The 12244-nt window shown below is 51.5% G+C and overlaps 1 protein-coding gene across 1 annotated transcript in view; it reads left to right on the top strand.

Annotated features, from left to right (window-relative positions):
* The window catches only part of LGR6 (leucine-rich repeat containing G protein-coupled receptor 6), a 149620-nt gene that overhangs the window by 68604 nt on the left and 68772 nt on the right, over positions 1-12244 (top strand). Inside the window, exon 4 of the mRNA XM_009320379.1 lies at positions 8001-8072. Within this exon, the coding sequence (XP_009318654.1) occupies positions 8001-8072 (72 nt within the window). The remainder of the gene's footprint in view (positions 1-8000; positions 8073-12244) is intronic.

Raw genomic sequence — 12244 nt, 5'->3', positions numbered from 1 at the left:
CACGCTGCAAGGCTGTTGGGACCCCTCTGAGGTGAGTGTCACCTGCGGAGGACATGGGGCTGGTGGCTGCTGGGAGAGGCGTGAACTGTGCCCTGGCAAGTCCATAATCATCAGCCTCGGTTCTCCTTCCACGCTTGTGAGGCGGGGAGTGTAAGCCCCAGTGATCGATCCCATGGGTATTCTCTGCAGCCCGCTGGGATGGGGAAGCTCATCCAGGCAGACAGCTGTCATGCGAGGACCAACACAACTTCTGGGGCTCCTGGTCCTGCATACGGGTTTGTTTCCGTAGCCGAGGTATGCTGGGGAGCATACCTCGGCATAGGATACATATGGATAATATGGAGCATAGGATACAGGGTCCTGCAGCCCACTGAAGTAGAAAACCAAACTGCTTTATTTAAAAAGTGAGAAGGATCAGGGGTCTGGTGATGAACTAAAGGAATAATGAGTCAACTGAGGTTACTGAAGTAGAGGTGAATGAGCATGGACATAAACCTTTAAGGACAAGCAGCTGCTTAGAGGGAAATACATATTCTCCATAGCTGAAGACAGGACTAGCAGGTTTTGGAGCAGATGGCACCAGGGATATTCAGGACAGATTGCGTCTACAGATGTGGATGCTCTGTCACAGGTTGACTGAGGTTTGACAGGTGACAGGCATGGCTGGAGTTGGGAATGGCTGCCCCAAAAATGCCCAGCTGAAGCCTGTAGGTATTCAGGAGCTGACTCACACCAGGATCAGAGATCTTATCTGTGGTGACAGGGGTGTCCCCCGAGGAGACAGGCTGGTAGCTAGGGATGGTAACAATTTTCACCATTTAATTTTAATGTGCTAGGGCCTTAGAGCTGTGCATGTCCACAAGTAAACTCTCTCATGCATCTTGGGCTGCCAAGGTGCCTGGTGCTTTCCCAGTCTTTCCTGAGAATTATGTTTAAAAAAGGATGGGAAACACCCTGGGAATTCCACTACAAACGTGCCTGTGCATATGGTCCTCTCCCTGCCCTCAGAGTGAATCCCAGAGCTACTGGAAGCAGGACCATATTCTTGGCTCTGCCTCCTCCGGCTGCTTCACTGCCCCAAAACCACCTGGAAAGTGGCCATGAAGATAGGCCTGTGCAGAAACCATGCAGGGGTACAGCCGGCGAAGCAGGTGTGTGGAGACTTGGAAGAGAGCAAGTGAAGAGCCAGGCTGCCCCACTACCAAGAAAACATCGTGACACAGGGAAATATGCTGAGATCTTCATGCACTGAGCCTTGAGCCAGCCCCCAACCAAAGGCAAGGCGAGATGTGGCCTCCTCAGCTGCACTCAGATGAGTGTAAACAGACAGCGATGGATGCTCAGCAGTGGTAGCTGGTGCTCTGAGGTCTTCTCAACTGGTGGGTACATCCCTTTGCAAAGAGACTTTGCAAGTGCACCTCTCCCAGGGGCTCTGCTCTGCAGCATGGCCAACCCACACCCTCCCCATGGAGGCTGATGCTCCTGGGTCCATGCTTCAGTGCCAGGATCATTAGAAAGCAGCTCCATAGGCTGCTTTGTATCCTCTGCCAAGGTCCTTCCCTTGCAAAATTAACCCCTTAGTCAACGCTGTCCCAGTGTTGGAGCTTTCCAGGGTGGTAGAATATGCTGCTTAATCAGAGTATCTGGAAAACTGGAAACTTCCCCGTCCTTCCAGACCTCCTTGTGAGCTGCCTGGATGCCCCTCACCTCCGAGTCCCCTGGCTGGAGCTCCATCAGCCAGGAAGCATCCATGCCAGCTGGCCATGTGGCTGAGCTTGTGCTGCCATGGCTTCACGCAGCATCCCACCCTCACACATGTATCCCTCATCAAGTGCTCTGCTGCACAAGCAGGATTGCCAGGCCTCTTACTTTCCTTGCTGAACATGCTGCAGCAGCAGCGGCACTTAGAAGCCAAGAAGGAATCCCACACCAAACTCTGCAGGGAAAGACTCCAAGTACAACCACAACCTGAGCCTGCCTCACCCCAAAAAGTGGAGGGCAAAATGCCTGGGTGCATCCTCTTGGCTGCAGACCTCACACCCGCAGCAGCCAGCTGGGATGGCCCACCCCGCTGCTCTGTTCCTCAACAAGCCTCAACCAGTCTGTGTGAGCGTGCAGACCCAGCGCTGCCCACAACCTGCCTGCACAGTGACGTGAGTGCTGCCCAGCACCTGCCTGCACAAGCGTGCTGACCCAGTGCTGCCTGCAGCCACTCCCACCAACACACTGCCCCAGCGCTAACCATGGCTGGTCTCCGTCAACAGGTAGGCTGGAGTGAGCCTGGCAAGAGTGGCCTTGCTCTGCAGATGCCACATCTCCTGGCTGGTTGGACCCTACCCAATGGCCACCTGCAATAGTCCCTCCTCTTTCCTCCCTGAGCTGCAATCGCAGCATCTCATGCGGTCCAGGACAGGCACTGACTAGCCTGGTTTGTGAACACACATCAAACAACATCACCAAAAAAGCCATATTGCCCCAGGATGGCAGGTTTGCAGGTGCCTTGGGACACTTCAGGAATCCCCAGACAGACCCTACCTCTTTGACAACCCCAAGCCTATGCAGAACAGAAATGGCTTTGAGACAAAGGGAATGGTGTGGCACATCCAAGAGACGCTCCCATGGGGAGGGAAGAGGAACATGCAGAGGTTGGAATGTCTTTAATCCCCATGCACGGGCTCCAGGCACAGTTGCCTCAAGCAATAACAGCCCTTTGACTGTGCTGGCTGAGTCACTTCAGCCTCCCAAGATGGGGACATTTTATCATGCACAGGCCTGTACCTCTGAGGGCTGTAAGTCTGTTGAGACTGTCTTGTGCAAGGATCCTGGTGTGATGGGACCTGATCCCAGCATTTTTCTGGTCATTCAGGCGTGGTCTCTGCCAACAAACAATCCTCCTACTTCTGAAAATAAACCACGACCTCTGAAGAGTTGTGATCTATGCTGGCCCCAGTCAGACTGCTGTGGACAGCAGGTTGTGTGTCCATGTCTGCCAGTGCCTGCAAGCTCCAGTTGGCACCTGAACAGTGCCAACCCAAGGTGACAGTGCACCATCCAGACCTGGTTTGAGCACTTGCAAGCCTGAATGGTCTTTGCTTGTCATGTTCATGAATGTCCAGAAGGCCTGGTGCTGCATTTGATAGTGGCTCATCAACCAGCACAGTCCTGTAGGACTTTACTCATTGATACAGCTACTTGAAGACAGAAAATTGCACTCAGCAATTGAGAAACTGCACCAACCAGAGTGGGCATAGGGTTGGGTAGGTGGTGAGATTGCTCCATGGGTGCTAGAAGTCAAGCTCTGACTAAGGTTGTCTCCAGGCTGCTGTGAAGCAGCAGCTTGCAGTAGGAAACCTAATAAAGTCCAGGAATTTTGTTTGAATTGGAGCCAGGAGCTGACAGAGAGGCAGGAGCAGAGACAGATGCTGATGGAGAAAGGCTGAGGCCAGTGTGATCTGGGATCACAGGGTTGCTGTGATCCTGTGGACTGAGGTCCAGGTTCACAGACCATATCTGCGCCTCAATTGGTCACCCTGCGGCATACCTAGGATCCTGATGCAGATCCCTGCACCATCTCCATGCACACACCCTGGAACGCAGCTTCCTTTCCTGGGGGACCATGAATGCAAGGAGGGGACAGGGCATGCCCGAGACTTTCAGGGACATGAAGTCAGGAGATGACTGGTTTTCAGAGTTTTTCCCTCTTTCCAATGCTGTTCACATAAGTCATGCAGTGACCCCTTAATGCAGAATGTATCGACCATCCTTGGAGCTGGCCTGGAGCCCAGGACTCCTGCTGTGGGTGCTCTCCTCAGGGAGCTACAGCACTGTCCTCCTCCATCTTATACAAGACCAGCATCCCAAAAGGGGAAATGTCACCACTTAGACAGAGAGGGACCCTGTGACCCTCTCCCAGCTCTCTATGTGCCCTGCTCTCCTCTGAACCCTTTTGCCATCATCCTTTTGTAGCAGCACCTGGGCAACACAGCACAGAGTAGCCCCAGGAACCAGATGCCACAGCGAGGAGATGTGCTCCTGCTAGTGTGTAGGGACTTCCTTGACATCATCCCCCGGGGTTTGGTACAATTATTTGACCTCTTGCCAAAATCATGCTATATGTTGTTGTTGAAAGGGCTTTTTATGAAAAAATAATAGTATGCAAGAATGGTTTAACATGACATGTAAGGATTGACTGCAGCAACCAGGGGCCTGACGGCGGTTGTCCTTAATACCAGACTGTAAGAAAAGCCATCCTGGGACATCCAGTGTTAGATGCAGCATGTCTTTTCCTGCTCAAACCTGAGCTCCCAGTGAGCAGAGCTGGGGCTTTCCTAAGCTTGAGGCTGAATGAAGAACTTCTTGTTTAATACCAGGGTGGCCCTGACCCTAGAAAATTATCTAACCCTGCTTGGAATTATTTTTGGCCTCTCTGTATCATGCTCTGAGGATGAGTTATTGGAGGTAATTACATGCCATGTGAAGAAACACTGCTTCTTGCCCCAATCCTAGTATCTGAAAACTTCTCTAGCTGCCCTGCTGTTGTGAAAAACAGCACTGTCCAGCACTCCAGTGGTTTCAGAGGTCTCACATGCACCTTCCCTAAATATCATTTGTCTGTGCCAAAATGGCTTTGTTCTGGAACCAGTCCATGCTGATGGTGGTCTGGAAAGTCTCTCAGTTTGCGTTACTGGTTGGAGAAGGGACTTGTAATAGATGGGAGGCAGCAGGATCCAGACAGTGGGTTTTGCTTTAATATTGACTCCAGGTACTTCCACTGATCATCTCTGAACACTGAGCTCAGATTTCATAAAGCCACTGAGATCCAATGGGTGTCCCACCAAAACCCCAACAGCACTTCCTAAAGCCCAACTCTGTATCACTCTGCACTCAGCTGTGCATCTTCTTGATTTATAACAGACCTGAAGAGTTGTACTTCTTCAGTGGGCTGCAGGACCCTGTATCCTAGCTCCCCAGCATACCTCGGCTACGGAAACAAACCCGTATGCAGGACCAGGAGCCCCAGAAGTTGTGTTGGTCCTTGCATGACAGCTGTCTGCCTGGATGAGCTTCCCCATCCCAGCGGGCTGCAGAGAATACCCATGGGATCGATCACTGGGGCTTACACTCCCCGCCTCACAAGCGTGGAAGGAGAACCGAGGCTGATGATTATGGACTTGCCAGGGCACAGTTCACGCCTCTCCCAGCAGCCACCAGCCCCATGTCCTCCGCAGGTGACACTCACCTCAGAGGGGTCCCAACAGCCTTGCAGCGTGCACCCTGCAGGAACGGGCTCTGGGTGCAGCAGCGAGGAAGCTCGCGGTGCTCTGTGGTCCCTGCACTTGGCCCATGTCCACGCAGAGCGGGTGGTGAGAAGATCACCCGGGAAGGGGAACAGGGGAAGTATTTTGAGAATGGCAGGGTGGTGGGGGTGGGGGACAACAGAGGAAAATTAGGAGTCGATGGAGCAGGGATCTGAGACTGCCAGAGTGTCTGAGGCTCAGACCGCCCCTTGTACCAGGACACCTGGGGCCGTTTGTGCTGCCCACGGACCAGCGTTGTGCAGGAGATGCAGGAGGAGGAGGGCATGGTCAGAGGGAGCCGCTTCAAACACGCCCAGCCCTGCCTTGCCCACCAGTGAGGAGTGGTGTGTGAGCACCCTGCACATCTCCATGCCTGATATTCCCATGCTGCCTCCTGAGCCTTTTCTCTTCTAGACCAGATTATCCCAATTACAGTCTTCTACCACCCCTGTAATTTCTATTCACGTCTCCCCACAGGTGAGGATCTGGCATTTCCTCATCCATCTCCCCATTGTCCTCTGGCTGCTCTCCTGCTGCCCCATGTTCTGCAGGGCAGGTCCCAGATGGGACAGCGTGGCCCGGCCAAAGCCTGCCCAGCATCAAGAGGAGCAGAAGCATCACTGCTGGTGTCCTGCTCCTCACAGCCCCATGTACCCACCCCCACAGCGTCTGCCCTCTCCCAAGAGCAAGTGTCCCTTTTGCCTTGGGTCTCTTGGGATCCCCACTAGTCGCAGCAATTTTGGCAGGGCTGCAAGGCTGTGCCCAGCTGCTTTTGTGCAGCCAGTTATCCCTGTCCATCCATGGAGCCTTTGTCTTGGTGTCCCTGCAGTATCCTGCATTTCCCAGCCCCTCGCTTGCATCAGCCAAGCTCTGCGCCCCTCCTTGTAGGTGCAAGGTGCCTTGTGCAGCCCTGTGCTGTCAGCAGAGGTCGCAACCCTCCCCTCCCAGATATCATCTGGGTCCTTAGCAATATCGCTGAACGTCAGCTCCAGGAGAGATGCTGTAGACCCTTAAACGTGTTCTTCATTTGAGAGAGAACGATTTATTAGAGTATGGCCTCTCTACTGCCTCTTTGTACCACATCAAATTTGTCTCCTTTACTGCTAAGAACAGCATTGTATGCCAGAATTTAACATCTTTCTACAGTAAAGCTAAAGTCATGGTAGATGATGTCTGTGCTTTCCTCTCCATTGTCATGGCCTTTTACCCTCTATAGAAAAAAACTAGATTGCTTTGGCACAACTCATTTTTCACTAGCCACTACTGACAGTTGCTTGTTTTTCTTGCTTTTTCTTCTGTGTGCATACAAATAATTTAAGGGTAAGTCCCCACTTTCTTCCAGAAATTGAAGAGTTGTGTGGCTTATAGCTTCCCTTTTTTTGAAGATTGTCTCTATAATTGTCTTTTTCCAACTTTCCTTTCATGACAGACATCTGAATCCTCTGCAGTAAACCTAGCAGTCTCAGCACTGGGAAGATTTCTTGCTTCCATCAGTACTCTTTGGGCTGCCCCTCACTACTAAGGCCGTACTCTGTCCCTTTGACACCGGCAGCAATTATGACAGCACCCTATGCACCATTTCCCTTTTCATTCATCTCCAACCACTCCTTGAAGGTTTTGGAAATAGAAACCTCAGATATGTAAAACATTCCTTTCCTTAGGCACTTTCCCCAGCCCAGCTACCACACTAGAAAGTCTCTCTTATCCAGAGGAGCGTGTGCCCGTGATGTCCCAGTTCTGGAAGGAACAAGTAGGTTCAGGACAGAGGCTGGTCCAGAGTAGAAAACTTAGCCTGTCCAGAGATGCAGAGATGATAAAACTAGTAAACTCACATGCATGGTGCTCCAAGCACTCAGTGAGAGAGGGTAGAGGCTGGCCAGGTCAGAAATACCCCTGGGGTCGGGTTCTGACCCTGCTTGAATTGCTAGAGCCGGTCAGGCACCCAACCCTGGGGCAGGAGCACTGCCACCCAGTGTCTCCTCCTCCCCAATTACTTGTGTAGTTACCTCGGTGTCCATGGCCCTTCTCCATGCCCTATGCTCACTTCCATTTCTGAGAAGTCCTCCTGGGTCCTGCACGTTCAGCCCAACAGCTCCAGTCACCTGCTCTCTCTGAAGCCCCTGGGTTGGTTTGGTTTTTTTCCACAACAGCTCCAGTTACTGCTGCAAGTTGTGCCAATGCTGCGAAGACCCTTAGCAAACAGCTATGGAGTGGCTCCTCACCCATTGTGTCTGCAGCTGTCTCACAAGTTGAATAAGAAACCTGCCCACAAGCTAGTTTCCATAGATCCTGCAGAGGCAACCACCACTGACACACACTGGGAGAAGGATGTCTTAGACAAGAATAAATACAGGACAACTCAGCTGAAAGCGCTAGTATTACTCTGGACTAACAGATGCATGTGTGTGGTGGAGAGGCCCCTTTACGGTCACATCCTCTGAGTGGATCCCCCATTGCAGCACCAAACTCACCCCGGGACTCTCTGCTGCAGGATCCTGGGCCAGCCTGGACTGCAGATCACCTACCTGCAGCTTGCAAGATTGCTTGAGAGTTCTGGGTCACCAACATGCTGCTTTCCAACCCCTCCAGCTTTCCAACAAGAGTCCAGGACACCTTCAGAAACAAGCAGCCACATCCTCCATTTTGTGTCAGGCTTTTTTTTTTTTCTTTTTTTTAACAAAGTTTTCTTTTTTCTAATTATAGGATGTTGCAGAACAATCAGCTGAGTCGCATCCCTGCAGAGGCACTGAGAGATCTTCCAAACCTCCAATCTCTGTAAGTCATTAAAAATCAATGCTGCGAGCTGCATAGTCCCTTGGGGGCCACAGGCTTCCCAGCATTTGAGTCATTAGTTCCTTTGTCAAGGATGTTCTGTCCCTTCTTCCTTTTCTTTTCCAATTAAAGCAAAGATTACTGTCACTTAGTGTAGAAGGGAGGGGAGGATGGTTTTCATGGAAGGAACACTGTCTTGGTAAAGGATGTTGAAATTACAGCTCCCCATGTGTGTGTCGTGATGAAAAGGCCACCAGTGCCAATGCATATTTCAAGGAACACTGGAAAATATCCACCCAGAAGGGGCTCCATCCTCTCCACTGTGGACCACAGTGGGGAAGGGACCTGCCAGGGAGCACAGAGCACACTCTGGTCTGTCAACTGAATCACTTTTAGTGATTCAGCCATGGGAAGAAGCTGAGGCTGTGACCATGCTTTTCCTTTAAAGCAACTATATCCACAGCAGGTTGTGCTACTATATTCACTAAAAATCACACAGCACTGAAATATTTGCAGTTTTCCTAGGTAGGGACACACATGCAACCAGGTCCTGGTAGTGCCACTGAATTTAGGGCAGGTCTGTTTGGGAATCGCCCAGCTGGCATGAGCAGCACTGCCGAAGCTTGTAAGAGCATTTTGAATTGGGCTGAACCACTGAAAAACTAACCTTAACCCTAATCCTTAACTTCAGTCCTAGTCTTACTGTGCCTTTTTATCATAGTTGGCTGGAAGTGGTTTCTGGGTTTCTCCAGGCCAGCCTCCTGCTTGGAGCAGGACTATCACCAATACTAGGCAGAGCGGTTGCAGCTTTGTCTATCCAAACCTTGAAACCCTCCAAGCATGGAGATTCCCCCCTCGCTGGTGACCTGGCCTGGGACTGTCCCTCCTGGGGAAGAAGCTTTTCCTCAAGTCCAACCTAAAACTCCTGGAGCGCAATTTGTGCTCATTACTCTTTGTTTGATCACTTGGAACCACCCAGAAGAGCTTGGCTCCATCATCTTTACTTGTGGGTCGCTAGCAGATCTCCTTTTAGCTTCTTCTTTGCTAAGTGAAACCAGCCTAGCTCCTTCCACCTCTACTCGTGTGACAAGTGCTCTGGGATCCTGACTCAGTTACCAGCCCTCCACTGGACCCATCTGGTTCCTCTTCATCCTTCTTACACTGGGCAGCCCAAAACTGGGCACAGTTCTCCATGTGTGGCCCTCCCAGCACCAAGTAGAAGTTTCTGTAAATATTAATTTAAATATTAATTCGCAATGGAGGTGTTGGCTGTGCAAGATATTAATGTTCTTTCTGCCAGGAGAGATCTGAAATATCAGTTGCTGAAACATCATTGGCACATGGTTGTGGCTGTTATTAAAATGTGTTGACATCACCACCAGTGCCAGAGTCAAGACCCCCCACTCCGGGGATTTGGAGATTAGATTGTTTTCCAGGTGACTTCCCTTTCAAGGGAAACGTGACATGGAAAGTCACTGCAATGGGGCTGCCCCAGCAACACCCCTTTCCCCGCCTCAGCCTGTCTCTTATGAAAGTGTGTGACAACCAGTGCCAGCAGAGCCCATGGTTGGATAGATGCAACCTTTGCTTCTGAAGGTTCAACTGCCTGCAGGTACCACTGCTGCTCAGGCCACCTGGCCTGGGGCACACACCACTGATGGATGGCCACCTCGGCTAGTGCTGAGGTCCACATGCTCCATCCCCTCAGCCAACAGCCCCCACCAAAATACTACATGGCACGTGAGAAATGCCAAATGCTTCAAGAAGCTGCTCATAGCACTTTTGGGCTTCATTTAAGGCTCAGGGTGGGAGGACGGCTTATCTTGAATCAACACAGAAGTACCTGCTCTTAGTGCACTTTGAGGCCACCTCATCCAGTGTAGGCCCCTCCAGGTGTCTCCAAAGCTGGGTGAGGAGGCAGAGCTCGGGCCAGCTGGGATCTCGTGTTCTTCCTGCAGAAACTGAACAGTAAGAGCAAATAAGAAGAAATAAGCTGCTTCAGACAACCTGAGGGAGACTACGCTTAGAATAACATCGGAGGGCTGAGTATCAGGGCATGTCTGGTTAGGACATGCCTAATGCCTGCAATATTAAGACTGGCTTCAAAAGCCAGAGCAGCAGGGACAAGAGAGGTTGCTGTAGGCAATTGTGCCCCATTTGCCCCTCCAAGCGTGCTGCCCCAGCGGGCAGGCTCCCACCCAGGGTCTGAGGTGACTGAGCAGGGACCTCCTGCCTTTCCCCAGCAGCCTTGGCCCTTTGGACCAAACTGTCTGGGCTGTTATTCCCCTCTCAAAGCTCCCCTCAGTCCCTCACCCCTGGTAGTTAAGCCAGCTCTTTCTTCCCAGCAGTGCAAAGGACCTGTGCCTGGTCCCTCTGGACTCCATCACTCCTCCTCTCCTCACCATCTGTTTTTAGGATATCTGCCCTCATACTCCTGAACCAGGGCCACCTCTTCTGAGCCTTCCCCAGACCCACCTCTGAGGCTCAGTTTCCCTTTTCAACCTCTCATTGGACCCAAATTCCTGTCCCCGACACAAACTGTGCACAGGAGGGACTGAGACAGTGGCCTCCCATTCCTGTCTCTTTCTTAAAAAGAGAAAAAAACCTGTTAGACCTGGGAAGACCTGGGTTTGGGGCAGGAGAGGGGGCAACAACTTCTGACCCGCAGGACTGCTCTATCCAATGCTCCCAGGTACACCAGCCAGACCCACAGCTTATCCACCAGCCACCAGGTACAGTGAGAGCAAATAAGTTCAAAAGAAGGCTTCTGCTGGGAAAATAAGCATTTCATGGGATTGAGCTTGAAGTGCCCCTCCAGCCAAGGGAGCCTGGATACACGTTCTCACAGTCACAGACTGCCTAGGGCTTCTGGACCATCTTTACACAGATGAGTATTTAATTAAACACCCTTTTTAGGAGGCCCAGCTTTAAGAACCGGCAAAGATTATCAGAAAATAAGAGATGTGCATCGGGAAAACAGCACAATCCCTTGTGGCAGATCCATTGTTGGCAACACCTCTCCCCCTGAGCCAGACAGGTATCCCACTCACCAGCTCAGGAAGGTGGGACCTGCTGCGGTTGGGCTGGATCTTCTTCATCACATCTCACCTGGTCAGAGAAACTGGAAAGGGATTAGCTAAGCCACAGGCAGCAAATTAGTGGGAATTGGTAGACACAGCAAACTGTGGGGCAAGATGCTGTGTGTCTTTCCCTGTTAGAATAGTAACACCTGCACATAGTCATCTCTAGCTGCACACTCGGAAGTGCTTTCGGAGAGTTCGCTGTCAGTTCTTGCTCTGCACTAGCAAGAACGACACAAGCATGGGAAGGCAAAGTGATCTTCCCTAGGACAACAGCAAAGTCAGGAGTAGGACCTAGGTGTTCTGGCTCCACGCGCCACATAAAGGTGTTTCCATGCCTCATTTGAGACTCTGCAATGGCACGATCGGTGTGTATAACCACCAGTCACCAGGAGAGGACCTACTTGGGGCAGACTGTGTGAAAGATGAAAAGCTCCAGGAGAGAGGTTTCTATAACGAAAAGCAAGCAGCAAAGCAGTAATATCTTCTGTAGGTCTCACATCAGTGAACCCACCTCACACATCCTGTTCTTTCCGTGCTTACGAGAATTCAAGGGTGAAGCCATAAGAGAACAGTCAGGTCCCCTACAGTTGCTTTTCCATGCTGTGCCCCTATGCTAGGTCCAAATCTTCAAACCGGAGGGGCAGTCCCTGCAAGCAAAAGTTTCAGAAGTGTCCCACGCGACGGAGACCTCTTCCCTGTCTGAGCTACCTGGTTAAAGGATGGGCAGAAGGTGCCTCTCAGAAAGACCCTGATCACAGATCACCAACAGGCTGCAGTAAAGCTGCCCTCAGTACTGAGGTGGTTATTCTCCGAGGTGGTTATTCTCCAAGGTCTCCGCAGATAGTTATTCTCTGAGAGGACAGGCACGAGCCAGCTCTGCCCCATGTTACACCAAGGCCTGTCTCTGTCTCTAGCTTGGCCACTTGAAAGTGTGGAGGGCACATGCAGAAAAAGATGATGATTTGCATTTTCTCCTCTTTATACAGAAACTGTACAACAGAGAACCCTTGGGCACGGTGAAGGCCCAAGAACCATGGCTGGTAACTAAGCCCAGCATGGCTGTGAGGCGTAGGCCTGCTCTGGGTGGATGGG

Source organism: Pygoscelis adeliae, unplaced genomic scaffold (genome assembly GCF_000699105.1).
Source record: "Pygoscelis adeliae isolate BGI_AS28 unplaced genomic scaffold, ASM69910v1 Scaffold343, whole genome shotgun sequence".
Lineage (NCBI taxonomy): Eukaryota > Metazoa > Chordata > Aves > Sphenisciformes > Spheniscidae > Pygoscelis > Pygoscelis adeliae.
The sequence above is the reverse complement of the archived record's forward strand: the minus strand, read 5'-3'. Positions and strand labels throughout refer to the sequence as shown.